Here is a 19,265-nt window from a genome sequence, read left to right on the forward strand (position 1 = left end):
CGAGGCAACCTCAGTTTAGCAAAAAAAGGGACACAGGTCCTGAAGATCCCGAAAGACGAAGAGGGGGTGGAAGCACCCTGAAAAGGAAAGGAGGCTCTACATTTATGTTTTGATGGGGAGGTGTGTGTGGTGATGGCGTGGGCACCCACAGTCCTTCCTTACGAAGGGGTCTGGGAGCCAGAAGGAACGACCATGGACTCGTCCGGCTTTCTTCGGGCCCCCGAACGTGGCAAGAACCCACCCTTTACAGCGCCAGGAGCCGTGCCTCACTTTCTCCATTTGCGGACTCCAGTTCCCAGGATGCAGAGCAGCGGCCAATCTCCTGGCTCTTCTTCCATCCCCCTCCCGGGAAAGATTGCCCCTGACCAAAGCAAGAGGGCAGTTGGAGTTTCAGGGACCAACGATTGCAAGGGAACGGAATTAGAAAGTGGCCAGAGTCCTAGTTTCACATCCTGGAAGGTAAATGAGGCAGTTTCAGGGCCCGGGCGAAGAGGAGGGGGGCTTCGTTCCCACGTGTCTGCACAGCGGCCGGTCCGGCGCAGTCGGGGTTAACCCGTGGCGGAGGGATCCCGCAGCGTGTGCGTAGAACTGCAGAGTCACAGCCTTTCCTCCGAGAGGGCAGTATCCCTCCGCAGCTCCGCTCCAACACAAAATAGGGCCGCATCTTCTCCTTTCTCCCCTTCCCGAGTGGGGTTCCCTGGGTAAAAGGACCCCCCGGATCTCGCGCCGGAGGCTTCACGAATCTTCACGACCGCTGCCCAGATCTCGGGCCAGGAAATAGCCCCTTCGCAGGAACCACCCTACCGGCCGAACAGGAGGCGGAGGGGGGGAGGCGGAGCGGCGCCGCGCTGCACTACTTTCCTCTCCGGTTGCAAATGGCTGCCTCGTTCCCCACTTTCCGCTCAGTTTCCTGACCCCCCGGTGCCGGGAGCCGGGGTTGGGCCATGCACCTCTAGGCCTCCCGCGATCACAGCCAGCCGGGGGTCGAGGGGGTGCCACCGACCAGAGCCGGCCAGGCCGGGGGCGGGGCAGCTCCCGAGGCCAGAGGGGAAGGGAGGCGAGCGCAGGGCCTGGAGCGGCCGGAGGGGAGCGGGCAGAGGGCTCGCACCGCCCGCCCCTTCCTCTTCCTCGCCCACCTAGCCTCCTCCCTTCCCCGGGGGGAGCAGAAGGTGGGGGGCTCGAAGCCGCCGAGAGTGAGCGCTTGGGGTCGAGAAGCCCGGCGCTGGGTGTGTGTCAGGTTCAGCCCCGCGGCCCCGCCGGCTCCGCGTCGCCGTAGCTCGCGCGGCCCCGGGGCGCCGGCCCGGGCGGGGAGAGGGGCTCGGCGCTCCAGTGAGGGTTTCACGTTCCATCCGGGCCCGGCGCGGGGCGGCGCGGCATTCCTTCCGGGCTGCTGGGGAGGCGCCTCGACGTTCCATCTGGAGAGCCTCGACGTTCCGCCCGAGCCCGGCGCGGGCGGCCGGGGCGCTGGCCGGGCCCTAGGACTGAGAGGCCGCCCGGCGACGCGGATGCGGAGCCTGCTCGCCCAAGATCAAAGCCACCGGTGCTCTCTTTGTGTCCGCTCGGGATTCGCCGCCCTGGGGCTGTCCATGGAAACCTAAACTGCTGGAACCCGAGGCAGAGAACCTCCCCTTTGGCTTCTTGCTTTTTGGTGGGGTGTAGGGTGGCCACTCCGACCTGGATTTACCGTTCTTGGCCCCCCTAAGCCCCCCCGTGCGGGGGGCGGCTGTGATCGCTCTGGCGGTTGGAGGTCGGGGAGCGGCCCGGGCTCTGGCCATGTTCTCGGATGAGGATTTCTGGATCGCCCTGTGAAGAGGTGAGTGAAGTCCGCCCGGCCAAGGCCCAGAAAGGGTTGGACTGGGGGCACAGCCAGATGGACTATCTTGGCCGGAGCTGGCCTTTAGGTTGGAGAAGGGGGTGCCAGAGCTGCGGAGGGTTCCTTTGGCAGGGTCTGTCAAGGGAACCTGAGCCAGTCACCAGGGCAGAACTGAGGCCTGGTGTCTTGGGGTGTGCCTCTTTAAAGACTGGGGGTTCAGAGAACCACAGGAGTTTGGGAAGCTGGCCAGATAGCCTCTCTGCCTGTTTATTTTTGTGTTGGGGGGAGCTTGACTAAACTAGGACCCAGGCCCTGATGCCAGCACCAATCCCTGGCTGCTGCTTCTCCCCCCAGGGTTCCTTGTGGGCCTTGGGACGGGACAGGACAGCTTGGGATGGGGGGTGGGGGGAGGGTGCCACTGCCAGGTCGGACTTACTGCCAGTTGGACTTAAAGGTTGTTCCTACCCAGCTGAGTACCCAAACCAGTCCCTAGGAAACTCAGGGAACCCTAGATCCTTCACCAGGCCTTGTTTCAGTAGGCAAAGGAGAGAATGTGGACACTGGCTAGTGTGATGAAGGGGGTGGCTGGAGCAAGAAGGAGGCGGGGCTGGGGGCAGCTCTGGCCCTGCTGTTCAACTTTAAACTACCCCTGCCTGGCAAAGTGACCTCAGCGAGGCCTAGTGCTGTCTTAGTCTGCTTTGCCTCCCCTCCTCTCGGGATGGACCTAATCTCCAGGGGATTATAGAGGAGGCCGTTGAGATTTGCTCCCTGAGAATGTGGGCTGCAAAAAATGGCTTTTGTCTCCCACTTTCCCTGGGCCTAGTATGGAGAGCTGGCTGCCTGTGAGTCCCTGATCAATCCTGCAAGCCCCTCCCAGACCTCTCTAACCTTTTTTTGACCAGGGAATGTTAACTGGTTCTCTGTTCCTCTCCCAACCCTGCAGAATAGGCTCATCTCTATCTCTTTGGGGGGAGAAATGACTTGATCAGGGCTCCTTTCTGCTGTAAGCCTGTGTTTTGAGCCCTGGCAGGAGCTATTGAGGAGAAGGGGTGTGTATGTGCCTGCATGAAGGGTGCAGCATGAGCTTCATGCCTCAAGCCTCTGGGCTCTGGGCTGGGACAGCCCCTCTCACACCTGTCATGTTGCCCAGCAGGGATTTGGCTGGGGCATTTTGCTCTCTCACTTCACCCCCTCCAACATACATATGCTGGATCTCTTTGAGTCCGGTCTTGGAGAAGGGAAAATAGAGGGTTTTGCCCTTGAAAGATTTCTGGGAGGTGAGAGGTGGCACAGGGGTGATAGAGTGAGGTGAGCTGTCAACTGTGCTCTCTGCTCCTGTGTTCTATGGAGAGGCTCTCATGTTGTCTGCCCCAAACAACCTCCTTAGGTAGGACTGTACCTTGTTAGATATGGCTACCCCCAGGATGACCCAGGGACAGTGTGGAGGGGTCTGCAGGGCCAGTGTTGCCATTCGGATCCATCTTGGAGGGCTGACCCAAAATGGGGGTGGGGAGGGGTGTGGTTTAATTCTCAGGCTGGGAACCAGGAAGTCCTGAATCCTACTGAAGAGCTGTTCACTCAAGGGCCTGCTTTAGCCTTACACCTCTCCAAGCCTCCATTTCCCCCCTTGGCTGGGAAAATGGAGTGAAAGCTATTGGTCTGGGATGGAGGAGGGAGGAGAGTGGGTTGAGATAAATCCCTGCCTTCCTCCTTGCTGTTCTGGGCCTCTTAGGCATAGGGCTAAGGGATGCTAGCACAGTTTCACTCCCTAGATCTGTTACTTGCTCTCTGGGATCTCTAGTTCCCTAGAGGAAGCCTGGCCAGGCACTGGCCCAGTATAGATCCAGGGAAAAACCTTTGGGGGACATGTGTGTGTGTGTGTGTGTGTGTGTGTGTGTGTGTGTGTGTGTGTGTGTGTGTGTGTGTGTGTGTATGCACATATATATATGTGTGTGTGTGTTTAATGGCTGTGAATAATAGGATGGGGGAACCTGTGGTCTTTATTTAGTTAGATATGTTCAGGGGCCTGATAACTGTGGGTGTAAGCACTGAGGTGCAAGTGCTGGACTGCAGGGATGAGAGATAGGGATTGAGGGCTCAGACTTCTTGGAGGTGCTAGACTACTTTTCTCTTTGCTTCTTGATCTCTCATTTTCCATGGTCCCATGAATGGGGCTCTGGCTTTGGAGGATGTTGGTACTCTGTCTCAAGGCCGGATGAAGGTGGTTTCTGTACCTTTTTGAGCAGTACCAGCCTTACCAGCCTGAGAGGGCTGCGCTCGGGGGAGGGCTGAGGAATTTGTCCCTCTGGCCTTGTATGAGGCGGTCCTCCTCCTACCCACTGTATTATCATTGTTGCTTTTTATTTCTTACTGTTTATTACTGCTTTGGCCTCAATTTTCAGAGCAGAGGGGGTGGAGGATCTTTGGGGGCATGTGGTGGTAAGACATAGTAAGATGCAAACAATTAGAAAACTTTGAGGACCCCTAGGACCTTCTGGGTGTGATCAGGTTGTGAATGACTGAATAGAAAGAGACCTGGCTGGTGCCCTCACCTCCAACTCCTACTTCGCATAGGTGGCTTCTAAAGGCCCCTCAAAGTTCCAGAGCAGCTTTTCTGTGAGCCAGCCAGATGACCCACCCTGCTTTCCTTTCAGGTGTAGGTGTGTGGCAGGTGTGGGAAAGAGAGATGGTTTGGGAATGGAGATAATAGGTATCAAGTGATGCTTTACTTTCCCTATCTAGTGTATTCTGAGAGTGTTAGAGAGAAAAGTAATTTCCTTGCCTGTGACATGTCTCAGGAGGGGCATAGCCAATATCTGGAAATGAAGTGTGAGTTCAGGGAAGGAGGACTGATACTGAGGTTCTTGGGGAATTGATTTACCAATCTTGGGCACCTCTGAGGGTTCCCCCTGTCTTGTTTGCTCCAGTCATTCAGCCTTAAGTGCCTGACTGGGGTATTTGCCTTCCAGTTGGGGAGGAGAGGGTTGTTCTTATTAAGGTTGGTGTGGTTTAATCACTCTGATTAAACAAGAGGAATGGAAAAGGTGAGAGATGAATTTCTCAAACTTTTATTATTTAGAGTTCTGTTTTAGGGATTTCCTCCACCTCACCACCCCCTTCTCTAGAAACACTGTATATACTCCCTCTGATTAAGAGAAAGGGTCTACACTTCTAAGAGCTGCTGGCACTTATTCCTTTTTCCCTTCTTTTGTAGGATCCCTTTCCTATTCCTCACCTCTGTACTTTACTACTCTTTTTCTTGCACTATGCTTAGTTCCCTCTGAGGTCTAGGAATATACACCCAAAGGTGTGGGTCTCAGCTTTTTTGGGATAACTTTAGTGTGTTTCATTTGGCTCTGGTACAGGCATTCATATCTTAGGAGGGAAAGGGGACCGTTATTTTCCCCTGCCCCCATGTGTGTGGAAACCCTGCTTGACGGAAGAGGAAGGAAGCTGCTCTGCTCTGCTCTGCTATGTCCTGCCCCGTTTAGAACTCCTCCAAGTGGCAGTGTGCTTCCTGAGACTACAACTCCCAGCATGCTTAGCCTCGGGCCTGACTACACATGCTCAGTAACTCCTAAGGTCCACTTCTGTTAACTACTAGGGGCATCTGAAGAGGAAGGGCAGTTGGCGTTGCTAAGGGCAACGACCTGAGGCCTTCAGGCTGGGTGAGACTCTGAGATCAGTTAGGGCAGGGCCAGGGGTGGGCCTGACCTGGATTTGGGTTGGAAGCAGGTGGAAATTGGGGAGTTTCTTCAGTTGTGATTAGGATGTCCTGGTTGAAACCAGTGGAGATGGGGGAGATCTAAAGCTAGACTTTAGTTTCAATAGTGTGTTCTATCTCTTGCAAGACCCCAGACTCTGCCTCTGGGAGAGGGATTGTGGGTGGACGCAGACTTCCTGGGACATGACTACCCCTGGGATGGCACTGGCAGGCCTCTAGAATGGTAGCTTACTTGAGACCTGAGGAAAAAGCCCACAGGATAGGGCCTACCAGAAGCCAGGAACTCAGAGGTGAGGCAAAGGGCAGTACTAGGTGTGAATTGAATGTGCTTCTAGTTGGGTGCTGTTGCCCTGTGAACTCATGCAGAGGAGGCCGGAAGTGGGAAAGTGGAATGAATCCCCCTGAGATTCCAGAGTGGGAGAAGAGGGTATGTGTTTATCTGGGGAGAAAGTAGGCAGCGGGTTTAAAGGTTAGAGAGAATGACTTTCCTTGTCATTAGTATAAGAGTTTGTAGGTATGGCTTTGCTCTGGCTGTAGGGTCTGGATGCCATTAGCTGCCTTCTCCTTGGGATTCTGGGAAAAGTGCTTACTGGGGAGAGACTTAATAGACATATAGATATCTCTCTTGGCACCAACAGGTCTCCCCGAGAGGGCCCTGCCCAGTCGGAGAGAGGGATGGACAGCCAGAAGTCGCCTGGTGAGGATAAAGATTCAGAATCAGCAGGTGAGTAGGACAAATCCTGGGTTTGCTTTCAGCTTTCTGCTCTTCATTGGCAACTTTAGATTTTTGGTCCTGGCACAAGGACATGGGCTAACTTTGTGTAATAGACAAGTAATTGAAGGACTTTGTTCTTTGAGACAAAAGTCAAAATGCCATCGCTCTGATCCACTGAGGGTTTTGGATAATCTCATGGGTCTGTTGAGGGGACTTAGTATTAAATAGGGGATGATGGCTGACACATGCTGCTCTGTCTGTTCATCAGCCGATGGACCCACAGCCTCTGAGGACCCAGGTGCCACTGAGCCAGACCTTCCCAACCCACATGTGGGAGAGGTCTCTGTCCCCAGTTCTGGGAGTCCCAGGCTTCAGGAGCCTCCCCAGGACTGCAGGTAACTTGTTTGGGGAAAATGAGGATACATAAGGGCACCTGAGGATGTATTTGAGAGTCTGGGGCTTTCAAGGAAGAGGCTTTAGGAAGATGAGTGTTTGGGGAGCTTGGGTGTGCCAAATCATGGGGTCAGCAGGGGCCTGGCGTGGTGCTGATGTTTGTGTGTCCACAGTGGGGGTCCAGTGCGGCGTTGTGCTCTCTGTAACTGCGGGGAGCCCAGTCTGCATGGGCAGCGGGAGCTACGGCGCTTTGAGTTGCCATTTGACTGGCCCCGGTGTCCAGTGGTGTCCCCTGGGGGGAACCCAGGGCCCAATGAGGCAGTGCTGCCCAGTGAGGACCTATCACAGATTGGTTTCCCTGAGGGCCTTACACCTGCCCACCTAGGAGAACCTGGAGGTAAGTGAAGGGACAAGGGGCAGGAAGTGGGGTAGGGACTGGGTAGTCAGTCCTGAGCCAACGATCACCTTTTTGTTAACTCTTTCCTTTCTCTTTCCCACCTGTAAAGGGTCCTGTTGGGCTCACTATTGGTGTGCCGTGTGGTCAGCAGGCGTATGGGGACAGGAGGGCCCAGAACTCTGTGGTGTGGACAAGGCCATCTTCTCAGGGATCTCACAGGTGGGGCTGGGGCCAGGGGATTGCATAGGTGAAGGACAGGCCTGGGCTTGCAGGGGATAGGCAGAGCTGGTGGGCTTCTGAGAGTCAGGATAGAGAAGGATAGTGGGCATACTGGGGCAGAGCTGTGCCTGAACTGGTTTTTTGGAGAGAGCTGGCTGGCACTGAGGCATTGTCTCTACCCTGGCCAGCGCTGCTCCCACTGCACCAGGCTTGGTGCCTCCATCCCTTGCCGCTCACCTGGATGTCCACGGCTTTACCACTTCCCCTGCGCGACTGCCAGCGGTTCCTTCTTATCCATGAAAACACTGCAGCTGCTATGCCCGGAGCACAGTGAGGGGGCTGCACATCTGGGTGAGAAGTCCTGCCCTTTGGATGCAGGGCAAATGAGGGACCAAGTGTGCCTTGGATTTCGTAGTCTATGGAGCACTCAATCAAAGTCTGTAATTATATCCTGTCAGTCTGCCCCACCAAAATAGATATGAAATTTGTCAGCACAGGGGCTTTGCCTATCTCATTTACTGTGGTATCTACAGTGCCTAGAACAGTGTCTGGCATATATCGGGCAGACAGTAACTGTCATTCATTCATTCTGTGTCCATGGAGTGCCTGTTATGTATATAGCACTGTGCTGAGTCTTGCAAGGAATCCATAGCTGGCCTGTGCTGTCTGTCTTCCCACTGCAGAGGAGGCTCGCTGTACAGTATGCGAGGGGCCAGGGGAATTGTGTGACCTGTTCTTCTGTACCAGCTGTGGGCATCACTATCATGGGGCCTGCCTGGACACTGCTCTGACTGCCCGAAAGCGTGCTGGCTGGCAGTGTCCTGATTGCAAAGTGTGCCAAGCGTGCAGGTAAGAACGGAAGGGCAGGAGCGAAGCCTTAGGCAAAGCACAGGTTAGGGTTGAACACCAGGGCAGGGAAAACACTGTAATGTTCTCTGTGCCCCCACAGGAAACCTGGGAACGATTCTAAGATGTTGGTCTGTGAGACGTGTGACAGAGGATACCATACCTTCTGCCTAAAACCACCCATGGAGGAACTGCCTGCTCACTCTTGGAAGTGCAAGGTGAGTGTACCCTGATTCTGCCTTACTCTCCCTAATTCTGCATCCTGCAACATCCCCAGAGTTCCTCTGTCATGATAAGTCCTGTGTTCTCCAGTCTTTGCTGTCTGCCTGACCAATGCCTGTTTTGCCTGCTCTCTTCCCCTAGGCATGCCGGGTATGCCGGGCCTGTGGGGCAAGCTCAGCAGAGCTGAATCCCAACTCTGAGTGGTTTGAGAACTACTCTCTCTGTCACCGCTGTCACAAAGCCCAGGGAGGTCAGCCTATCAGTTCTGTTGCTGAGCAGCATCCCCCTGTCTGTAGCAGGTAAGTGGTATGGACTGGATGAGATTGGGACAGGGGGTTGGAAGGACTGAGGTTGGCAGGGGCCATGTTGCATCCAGTGGACTCTGAAAGGAGAGCCCTAAGGTGGACAGTACTGTCCACAGCGTTCATGCCTTGCCCCAGTGTGCTCTCTAGGAGCTGTTAGCTGATGAGAGCCACAGTGCGTGCTCCCCTGTACCCTCTGCAGATTTTCACCCCCAGAGCCTGGCGATACCCCCACTGATGAGCCCGATGCTCTGTACGTTGCATGCCAAGGGCAGCCAAAGGGTGGGCACGTGACCTCTATGCAACCCAAGGAACCGGGGCCCCTGCAATGTGAAGCCAAACCACTAGGTGAGTAGGGTTTGAGGGTCCCTGAAATTAATCCCCTTTCATTCTGTGGCAAGAGACAGTTTCTGCTTTGCACCAAACCCTGTGCTTTCTGTGGAGTAGATTGGAGCTAGGTAGGAGCATAGTGTGTTGTGTCTACAGGGAGAGCAGGGGTCCAACTTGAGCCCCAGTTGGAGGTCCCCCTAAATGAGGAGATGCCACTGCTGCCCCCACCTGAGGAGTCGCCCCTGTCCCCACCACCTGAGGAATCACCCACATCCCCACCGCCTGAGGCATCGCGCCTGTCCCCACCACCCGAGGAATCACCTGCATCCCCACCGCCAGAGGCATTGCACCTGTCTCCACCTTCAGAGGAATCGCCGCTCTCTCCGCCACCTGAGGAGTCCCCTCTGTCTCCCCCGCCTGAGTCATCACCTTTTTCTCCACCGGAGGAGTTGCCCTTCTCTCCACCAGAAGAGTCACCCCCATCCCCTGCACTTGAGACGCCCCTGTCCCCACCACCTGAAGTGTCACACTTGTCCCCACCATTTGAGGAATCTCCCTTGTCCCCCCCACCTGAGGAATTGCCCACTTCCCCGCCGCCAGAAGCATCTCGCCTGTCTCCACCACCTGAGGAGTCACCCATGTCCCCTCCACCTGAAGAGTCACCCATGTCTCCGCCACCTGAAGCATCTCGTCCGTTCCCACCATTTGAAGAGTCTCCTCTGTCCCCTCCACCTGAGGAGTCTCCCCTCTCCCCACCACCCGAGGCATCACGCCTGTCCCCACCACCTGAGGACTCACCCATGTCCCCACCACCTGAAGACTCACCTATGTCGCCCCCACCTGAGGTATCACACCTGTCCCTCCTGGCAGAGGTGTCACACTTATCCCCCCTGCCTGAAGTGTCACGCCTGTCCCCACCGCCTGAGGAATCTCCTCTATCCCCACCACCTGAAGAGTCTCCCAGGTCCCCTCCACCTGAGGCTTCACGCTTATCCCCACCGCCTGAGGACTCACCCACATCCCCACCACCTGAAGACTTACCTGCTTCCCCGCCACCGGAGGACTCGCTCATGTCCCTGCCACTGGAGGAGTCACCCCTGTCACCACTGCCTGAGGAGCCGCATCTCTGCCCCCAGCCTGAGGAGCCTCATCCAACCCCCCGGCCCGAGGAGCCGCACTTGTCCCCCCAGCCTGAAGAGCCGCATCTGTCCCCACGGCCTGAGGAGCTGCGCCTATCCCCTGTGCCTGAGGAGCCACGCTTATCACCCCGGCCTGAGGAACCACACCTGTCCCCTCAGCCTGAGGAACTGCGCCTGTCCCCCCAGACTGAGGAACTGCGCCTATCCCCTGTGCCTGAGGAGCCACACCTGTCCCCCCAGCCTGAGGAACCACACTTGTCCCCTCAGCCTGAGGAACCACACCTGTCCCCTCAGCCTGAGGAACCGCGCCTGTCCCCTCGGCCTGAGGAACCATGCCTGTCGCCTCAACCTGAGGAACTGCGCCTGTCGCCTCAACCTGAGGAACTGCGCCTGTCAGCTCGGCCTGAGGAACCGCGTCTGTCCCCTCAGCCTGAAGAGCCTGTGGAGGAGCCAGGCCAATGCCCCACACCTGAGGAGTTACCCTTGTTCCCCCCACCTGGGGAGCCACTCTTATCCCCCTTGCTTGGAGAGCCGGCCCTGTCTGAGCCTGGGGAACCACCTCTGTCACCTCTGCCTGAGGAGCTGCCCTTGTCCCCATCTGGGGAACCATCCTTGTCACCTCAGCTGATGCCACCAGGTAAGGGAATATTAGCTCCCCCTTACTGTGGAGCAGTCTTATTAACTCTTTATGGCACATCTAATCTAAGGGCTTCTCTTTTTCTCTTTCTCTCCAGATCCTCTTCCTCCTCCACTCTCGCCCATTATCACAGCTGTGGCCCCGCCAGCCCTGTCTCCTTTGGGGGAGTTAGAGTACCCCTTTGGTGCCAAAGGGGACAGTGACCCTGAGTCACCATTGGCTGCCCCCATTTTGGAGACACCCATCAGCCCTCCACCAGAAGCTAACTGCACTGACCCTGAGCCTGTTCCCCCTATGATCCTTCCCCCATCTCCAGGCTCCCCAATGGAACTGGCTTCTCCCATCCTGATGGAGCCCCTTCCCCCTCGGTGTTCTCCACTCCTTCAGCATTCCCTGGCTCCTCAAAACTCCCCTCCTGCTCTGCCACTGTCCATGCCGTCCCCGTTGAGTCCCATAGGGAAAGCAGTAGAAATCTCAGATGAGGCTGAGTCACATGAGATGGAGACTGAGAAAGTCCCAGAACCTGAGTGTCCAGCCTTAGAACCCAGTGCCACCAGTCCTCTCCTCTCCCCTATGGGGGACCTGTCCTGCCCTGCCCCCAGCCCTGCCCCAGCCCTGGATGACTTTTCTGGCCTGGGGGAAGACACACCCCCTCTGGATGGGATTGATGCTCCTGGTTCACAGCCAGAGGCTGGGCAGACTCCTGGCAGTTTGGCTATTGAACTTAAAGGTTCCCCTGTGCTCCTGGACCCTGAGGAGCTGGCCCCTGTGACCCCTATGGAGGTCTATGGCCCCGAATGCAAGCAGGCAGCAGAGCAGAGCTCACCCTGTGAAGAACAGGAGGAGCCACGTGCACCAGTGGCCCCCACACCACCCACTCTCATCAAATCCGACATTGTTAATGAGATCTCTAATCTGAGCCAGGGCGATGCCAGTGCCAGTTTTCCTGGCTCAGAGCCCCTGCTGGGCTCTCCTGACCCTGAGGGGGGTGGCTCCCTGTCCATGGAGCTAGGGGTCTCTACAGATGTTAGCCCAGCCCGAGATGAGGGCTCCCTACGGCTCTGTACTGACTCGCTGCCAGAGACTGATGACTCACTATTGTGTGATGCTGGGACAGCTATCAGCGGAGGCAAAGCCGAGGGGGAGAAGGGGAGGCGGCGCAGCTCCCCAGCCCGTTCCCGCATCAAACAGGTGAGGGGCTCTCCAGCCACTGGGTGTGGTCAAAGCCTTGTGTCACTTGTACCTCCTCACCTGGCCTATTGAATCCTAGATTCTGGGAGATCCTCTGTCTAGTCCAACTATTAAGGAGAATATTAATACATACAGGGGACAAATGCCCAGGTCCCAGGTTCGTGGTCACTCAGTAATAAAATTGAGACCAGAAACTTGGCTCTGGTCCACTGTTTTTTCTCTGTGTCTCATGTTGGCCACTCCTTGGGAGGGGAGAATGGATTTTGGCCAGAGCTACCTAATTGTTGATAATCTGGAAGCTTGGCTTTTTCCCCTGCCTTGAGTGGGACTCCTGAACTTTATTACCTGTCATTGTCCATTCATTTCTTTCATTCCTTCCAAGCCTGTGAACCCAACACACTAGCTCTTGACTTGCTCCTGCAGTTGTCTCCTTTCCTTCACTCAGGGTCGCAGCAGTAGTTTTCCAGGAAGGCGCCGGCCTCGTGGAGGAGCACATGGAGGACGTGGGAGAGGACGGGCCCGGCTAAAATCAACTGCTTCTTCCATTGAGACTCTGGTAGTAAGGACAGGCCTCCCATCCCCCAAGCATGCTTCAGATGGTCCTTTCAAAATTAAACACCCTTTGAATCTTGCCAATCCCTTGCAGGCTTGCCTACCTGCCTACTGGCCTCAGGCCTTTTGGGCTATGTCTATATGTCTGTCCATTTGGCCCCCAGGCTTTTCTGAAATGTCTGCCATCAGGCTGTGGCCTGGTTTGGGAGCTGCGGTGTCCTTTTGCCTTTTAATTCTGGCTTCTGGCTTTCATCTTAGCCAGGGGTTCATTCTCCTTTCCCCCAACACCAAAGAGCGAAGTAGCTTAGTTGGGGCAGATTTATCTACCTCACATTCCACAACTCTCTGCTTTTAAGGTTGCTGATATCGATAGCTCTCCCAGCAAGGAGGAAGAAGAAGAAGACGATGACACCATGCAAAATACCGTGGTTCTCTTCTCCAACACAGACAAATTTGTTCTAATGCAGGTACTGTACTCGACTGGTGTAGCCCCGTCCTCAGCAGTGAGACATGGCGTACTGAACATTGTGTGTGTTTTGGTGAGAGGGTAGATGGGGAAAACCAGGGACCTACTTCTGAGGATACCCACCTAATGAGAAAACAGATAGTGACTTAGGATCACGTTCATTTGTTTGTCCATTCATCAAATTTTTCTTGAGTATGTCTTTTGAGCTTGACACTAAGTGAGGAGCTAGACAAATAGCAATGAAAAAGGCAGAAATGGTCTTTGCCTTATTGAAGCTTATATTGATAGTTTAAGGAGCTTATATATGTTCTCACCTGAATAATCTTGAAACAAGTAGAATTTTGTCACATATGTGATTCTCATCCAACCAGTCTTTGATACCATCTTGTCTTCCTTTAATTTCTTTTTACCTTTACCCATGTCAGACTTATAAATTCAAGTTACCTGATTAGGTGGGCAAGGCAGGAGTAGTTCCTGTGGATTGACTAGGAGGAGCAGGGTCCTGTAGTGGCTTATAGTATCCTAATGCTGGGGATGGGCTTCTCATTTCCTGACTCCCTGGCCCCAGATTAGTGTTATAGTCAATAGGCTGGAACTTACTGGGATGAGACCTTGTTGGACATTCAAATTTGTGTGTTTCCTCAGGACATGTGTGTGGTATGTGGCAGTTTTGGCCGTGGGGCGGAGGGCCACCTTCTTGCCTGTTCGCAGTGCTCTCAATGCTACCACCCTTACTGTGTCAACAGCAAGGTGAGTTCAGGACCCAAGGGTAAGTTTCCTGTCCTGGCCACACTACTGATTTATTAATAATACAGTTGTTCATTATGGATGTCATTCATCAGTCACCAATGGTTATCAAACTTGTCTTGGGGAAAAGTATGTTGGAACTCATGGCAGACTCTTTGGTAGACCATGACTTGCTGGTGTAATTCAATTTATCATACAAACTGTGACGACTTTACTAGTAGAAAACATGATATAATCTGGAGATAAAACATAAAATCAAAATCATAAGTACATGTCCACAAAGAGAAAACAGTGTTTTTGACCTAAGCTTGATCGTTTTGGGGTTTTCATTAGTGTTGATTTATGACTTGTCCACTGCTCACATTCACTAACTAGTAGCAATAGCAAGTTCTAAATGTTCAAAAAAAATTGGGGGAAATACAACCTAATTTTCTCCAGTCTTTTGGGGGACTTGGCTAGGGGAAGATGGCTATTTCAGCTGTAATGAGACAGTGGCTGGTGTGGCTGTTCTCTGATCAGCAGAGATCCTTGGGAGTTGAGAGCCACTGTTTTGGGGGTGAGGATGCTCTGCGTAAACTTCCCTGTGCTCAGATGGAGGTCTGGCCTGTGCACTGGGTTTCCTCCAGCCCTACCCGTGTAAGTCCCCGCTCCCCTCCACCTCACATCCTGACGAATCGCCTTCCATGCCAGATCACCAAGGTGATGCTGCTGAAAGGTTGGCGTTGTGTGGAGTGTATCGTGTGTGAGGTGTGCGGTCAGGCCTCTGACCCCTCACGTCTGCTGCTCTGTGATGACTGTGATATTAGCTACCACACATACTGCCTGGACCCACCACTGCTCACCGTGCCCAAGGGCGGCTGGAAGTGCAAATGGTAAGGAGACCTGGGATCTTTGAAGGGACCTGGGGCCTGAGATGTTAGAGTGGATGTGATGTTGAGTATGTGACAGAGGCTGGTCACTTGGTTCTCAGTGAGGGTACCTCTGGGTGCTGAGGGTCTATTTTCTTTCCCCTACCAGGTGTGTGTCTTGTATGCAGTGTGGGGCCGCCTCCCCTGGCTTCCACTGTGAATGGCAGAATAGTTACACACACTGCGGACCCTGCGCCAGCTTGGTGACCTGCCCTATCTGTCATGCTCCTTACGTGGAAGAGGACCTACTAATCCAGTGCCGACACTGTGAACGGTGGGAGCATCCCTGTCCACCTGCATTGGCCCCTGTTCCCTGTTGTCAGCCACACATTGCCTGGGTTCATCTCCTCCCGTCTTGTTCTCCAGGTGGATGCATGCTGGTTGTGAGAGCCTCTTCACAGAGGATGATGTGGAGCAGGCAGCTGATGAGGGCTTTGACTGTGTCTCCTGCCAGCCCTATGTGGTAAAACCTGTGGGTGAGTACCAGCTGTGGGGATGGGGAGGAGGAGTCAGGACAGGGGTGCCTTGCTTTGGGACAGGCCCTTAAACTGCCTTTGTCTTTCTCTCCACAGTGCCTATTGCACCTCCAGAGCTGGTACCTATGAAGGTGAAAGAGCCAGGTGAGTCACAGAAATGTTGAATGCCGAAGCCAGATGAGACCTTAGACACCATCTTGTCTAGTGTCAACAGCCCCCAACTTCATCTCCTCATTTTAAGAGGAGGAAACTAAGATAAGACCCAGGGAGGTTGAGTGGCCTGCCCAAGGTCACCTAATAAGTTATGGCAAAGTTATGACTAGAACTGAGGCCTCCCCACTTTCCCAGGCAGTGTTCCTTTCACTAGGCAACATGGCCTCTTTACTGCTGGAAGTTCATCTCCAGAGAACACAACTCTTCTTCCTCAGTGAAGGGGACCAGGGTCATCTCCTCCTTCATCATGATGTGGGCACTGCTCCTGGCATGTAGGGCACTGTGTGCTAGCCGCTCCTAGCCCCAGATAGCAAGATAATTTATTTGGTGGGCCTAGAGTTAATCACAAGCAAAGCCAGGCTTTTGCAGTTGTAGTCCCTCTCTGAATCCCCCTGGGTCACTGACAGAGAACTCAGGCCTCAGCCAGTACCCCTTGGTGGTCTGTTCTTCCCAGGCCTCGGACCCCAGGCTGAACTTTGTGTAACTGCCTTTGTCTTAGCTGGGGACATAGGTCGAGACTTGGAGTTCTGGTTTCCCTGGAGCCTCCCTCCAGGGGTCACATGCTCTTCCCTCTTGTGCAGAGCCCCAGTACTTTCGCTTTGAGGGTGTGTGGCTGACAGAAACTGGCATGGCTGTGCTGCGTAACTTGACCATGTCACCACTGCACAAGCGGCGCCAGCGGCGAGGACGGCTTGGCCTCCCAGGGGAGGCAGGGCTGGAGGGTTCTGAGCCCTCAGATGCCCTTGGCCCCGATGACAAGAAGGATGGGGACCTGGACACCGACGAGCTGCTCAAGGCTGAAGGTTGGACTGAGGAATCTCAGGGAGAGAGCCTGTGGGAGTTGGGATGTTGGGTGGGGGCCACATTGCTGCTCTCAGTCACCCTCATGCACTGCTAGTGTTGTTCAGGTGGCTCTGCGGCTCAGCTCTCTCAGTGGCAGGATGACAAGGTTAAAAGGGCACATAGCTCTGAAATGCCTCCATCTTCTCTGTCCCCGTACACAGGTGGTGTGGAGCACATGGAGTGTGAAATTAAACTGGAGGGCCCTGTCAGTCCCGATATGGAGCCTGGCAAAGAGGAGACTGAGGAAAGCAAAAAACGCAAGCGCAAACCCTATCGGCCTGGTGAGGCCCTGGGAGAGGGCAATGGGGTAGTGAGGGGCAGCGCACCAGGTCCCCCAGCGGCTTCTCATCCTCAGCTCTGCCTCCTCATAGGCATTGGTGGTTTCATGGTGCGACAGCGGAAATCCCATACGCGCGTGAAAAAGGGGCCTGCTGCACAGGCGGAGGTGTTGAGTGGGGATGGGCAGCCCGACGAGGGTGAGACGGGTGAGGGCACCAGTGGGGCCTGGGAGAAGGTGGGGATCACAGCACCTATGGGTAATGCCGGGGGACTCCGGGGGTGGGCTCACTGAAAGGGCCAAGCGGGTGGTGGGCCCAGCTGGTGTTGGGGGAGAACAGGCAGAAAATGTTACCTGGCCTGCTTGGGAGCAGCATGCTCCCAACCCCAGAGAGTCTGACACCTCCCTTTTATCCACAGTGATGCCTGCTGATCTGCCTCCAGAGGGCTCCATGGAACAGAGCTTAGCTGACGGGGATGAGAAGAAGAAGCAACAGCGGCGAGGGCGCAAGAAGAGCAAACTAGAGGACATGTTTCCTGCTTACCTGCAGGTGGGTCTCAGACTCCAAGGGGTGAGGGAGGTGTCTGTGTCCTGCAGGGCATGAAGAAGACTGTTTTTCCCTGATGCCCCCACAGGAAGCCTTCTTTGGGAAGGAGCTGCTGGACCTGAGCCGTAAGGCCCTTATTGCAGTTGGGGTGGGCCGGCCAAGCTTTGGACTAGGAACCCCAAAACCCAAGGGGGATGGAGGCTCAGAAAGGAAGGAGCTTCCCACCTTGCAGAAAGGTGAGTTATGTGGGAGTGAGGTGGTTTGAGGGAATCCAACTTGCTGAGGAGGTGGCGAGGGTATTTGGTAGAAATAGACTGGTCTCCAGGAGTTAAGGGTGGGGCCAAGCACCCTGTCCTGTGGAGCTGGGGACTCGTTCTGGGCATCAGGTGTGAGGTGTCTGATTGGAGTGGGACTGTTACTCGTAGGAGATGATGGTCCAGATGTTGCAGATGAAGAATCCCGTGGCCCTGAGAGCAAGGCTGATACACCAGGTGAGGGCCACTGAGTGGCTGTGTCCCGTCTTGGCTTTGCCTCTATCAATCTGCTCTGCCCGAGCACTGTACTGTGAGGGTTGGAAGCTGGAAACTTGTTCCATGCCCCTCTGTGGTTCAGAGTGGCCAGTGTGGTCCTTCCACTGGTCTTGACTAATGGGTTTCTCTTGGCAATTGCAGGACCTGAGGATGGGGGTGTAAAGGCATCCCCAGTGCCCAGTGACCCTGAGAAGCCTGGTACTCCAAGTGAAGGGATGCTTAGCTCTGACTTAGACAGGATTCCCACAGAAGGTGAGTTCGTGACCCACACCTCTTCTATGTGTAAGGGCCCTCTGTGGGAGAAGGAGAGGGTCCTACCTGTGGGACTGTGATCCTGTACAGCTTTTGTGGGGGTAGTCCTGGGCACCCTCCCTAGCCATGACCATTTTTATAGATTTGTGGTGTCACCTGAACTTCCCAGTCTTCCTCAAGAGTGTTCATCATTCCCCCACAGAACTGCCCAAAATGGAATCCAAGGACCTACAGCAGCTCTTCAAGGATGTTCTGGGTTCCGAACGAGAGCAGCACCTGGGTTGTGGAACCCCTGGTCTAGAAGGCAGCCGTACGCCACTGCAGAGGCCCTTTCTTCAAGGTGATATGGGTGGGAGTGGTTCGAAGACTGGTATAGCCAAGCTTGTCCACAGGATGGGCCAGTCACTCTTTTCTCTGATCTGGTCCCTCTTGTAGGTGGACTCCCTTTGGGCAATCTCCCCTCCAGCAGCCCAATGGACTCCTACCCAGGCCTCTGCCAGTCCCCGTTCCTGGATTCTAGGTTGGTATCTGTGCTTAACCTTCGTGGGCAGTCCTTGCGTCCTTTCCCTCCATCTGGGTCCATGTCTTGCCTCCTCTGGACTCCTGGGATGCTGTAGCAACAGTTCCCCTGCTCCTCCCCACTCCCTGTTAGGGAAGGGCAGTGGCCTAGGGCTCTGGACAGTTTGTCTGGGGTGGGACTTGGTATCCCTACCCCCTGTGACTCTCTGCCCCTGCGCCCCAGGGAGCGCGGGGGCTTCTTTAGCCCGGAACCTGGTGAACCAGACAGCCCCTGGACAGGCTCAGGGGGTACCACGCCCTCCACCCCCACCACCCCCACCACAGAGGGTGAGGGCGACGGGCTCTCCTATAACCAGCGGAGTCTTCAGCGCTGGGAGAAGGATGAGGAGTTGGGCCAGCTCTCCACTATCTCACCTGTACTCTATGCCAACATTAACTTTCCTAATCTCAAGCAAGATTACCCAGGTACCTGTGGGACAAGGGCAAGGGAGATGACAGCCTGACAACATGGCTGGTTGGAGGGAGGGGCCACCTGCCAAGTCTCCCCTAACTCAACCCCTCTACCCCCCAGACTGGTCTAGCCGTTGCAAACAAATCATGAAGCTGTGGAGAAAGGTACCAGCTGCTGACAAAGCCCCCTACCTGGTGAGACAGAAAGGAGCACGGGTCAGCATGGGAACTGGGAGGGAGGGAGGTGTCTTGGGGTCATTCACCTCAGTTCTCTCCACCCCGCCTCCCTGCTAAAGCAGCTGGGCCAGAAGGGATCAGCCTCTGGGTAGGGAGCACGAATGGCTTTGTGAGGGATGGAGGCTGGGTTTGAGACTGAGTGCTAGGCCCTAAGGCAGTGTCCTATATCCCTTAGCAAAAGGCCAAAGATAACCGGGCGGCTCACCGCATCAACAAGGTACAGAAGGTGAGTCGGGGCTGGGCTGGGCTGAGCCATCCAAGTCCTCTAGCAGGTGGCCTCTCTGAGAGTGGGAGCACATGGGGCCTGCCTACAGCAGTCT

At 55.1% G+C, this 19,265-nt stretch overlaps 1 protein-coding gene across 7 annotated transcripts in view; it reads left to right on the forward strand.

The window, feature by feature from the left end:
• Positions 1 to 625: 625 nt before the first annotated feature.
• The window catches only part of KMT2D (lysine methyltransferase 2D), a 39,852-nt gene continuing 21,212 nt past the window's right edge, over positions 626 to 19,265 (forward strand). For 2 of the 7 annotated variants that reach the window (XM_045555019.1, XM_045555026.1), the window contains exons 1-31: positions 626 to 1,813; positions 6,176 to 6,261; positions 6,521 to 6,647; positions 6,819 to 7,042; positions 7,152 to 7,261; positions 7,450 to 7,612; positions 7,945 to 8,110; positions 8,211 to 8,325; positions 8,471 to 8,628; positions 8,834 to 8,979; positions 9,118 to 10,737; positions 10,835 to 11,928; positions 12,374 to 12,487; positions 12,837 to 12,947; positions 13,592 to 13,696; positions 14,384 to 14,565; positions 14,711 to 14,875; positions 14,968 to 15,077; positions 15,174 to 15,221; positions 15,872 to 16,093; positions 16,295 to 16,414; positions 16,505 to 16,618; positions 16,830 to 16,960; positions 17,046 to 17,193; positions 17,383 to 17,448; positions 17,629 to 17,739; positions 17,942 to 18,079; positions 18,175 to 18,259; positions 18,482 to 18,723; positions 18,830 to 18,903; positions 19,121 to 19,171. In XM_045555019.1, the coding sequence (XP_045410975.1) occupies positions 6,213 to 6,261; positions 6,521 to 6,647; positions 6,819 to 7,042; positions 7,152 to 7,261; positions 7,450 to 7,612; positions 7,945 to 8,110; positions 8,211 to 8,325; positions 8,471 to 8,628; positions 8,834 to 8,979; positions 9,118 to 10,737; positions 10,835 to 11,928; positions 12,374 to 12,487; positions 12,837 to 12,947; positions 13,592 to 13,696; positions 14,384 to 14,565; positions 14,711 to 14,875; positions 14,968 to 15,077; positions 15,174 to 15,221; positions 15,872 to 16,093; positions 16,295 to 16,414; positions 16,505 to 16,618; positions 16,830 to 16,960; positions 17,046 to 17,193; positions 17,383 to 17,448; positions 17,629 to 17,739; positions 17,942 to 18,079; positions 18,175 to 18,259; positions 18,482 to 18,723; positions 18,830 to 18,903; positions 19,121 to 19,171 (6,309 nt within the window). In that variant the 5' untranslated portion in view covers positions 626 to 1,813; positions 6,176 to 6,212. The remainder of the gene's footprint in view (positions 1,814 to 6,175; positions 6,262 to 6,520; positions 6,648 to 6,818; positions 7,043 to 7,151; positions 7,262 to 7,449; positions 7,613 to 7,944; positions 8,111 to 8,210; positions 8,326 to 8,470; positions 8,629 to 8,833; positions 8,980 to 9,117; positions 10,738 to 10,834; positions 11,929 to 12,373; positions 12,488 to 12,836; positions 12,948 to 13,591; positions 13,697 to 14,383; positions 14,566 to 14,710; positions 14,876 to 14,967; positions 15,078 to 15,173; positions 15,222 to 15,871; positions 16,094 to 16,294; positions 16,415 to 16,504; positions 16,619 to 16,829; positions 16,961 to 17,045; positions 17,194 to 17,382; positions 17,449 to 17,628; positions 17,740 to 17,941; positions 18,080 to 18,174; positions 18,260 to 18,481; positions 18,724 to 18,829; positions 18,904 to 19,120; positions 19,172 to 19,265) is intronic. The other 5 variants (XM_045555027.1, XM_045555025.1, XM_045555021.1 and 2 more) reach the window with 5 other exon arrangements.

This window comes from Lemur catta, chromosome 6 (genome assembly GCF_020740605.2).
Source record: "Lemur catta isolate mLemCat1 chromosome 6, mLemCat1.pri, whole genome shotgun sequence".
NCBI lineage: Eukaryota > Metazoa > Chordata > Mammalia > Primates > Lemuridae > Lemur > Lemur catta.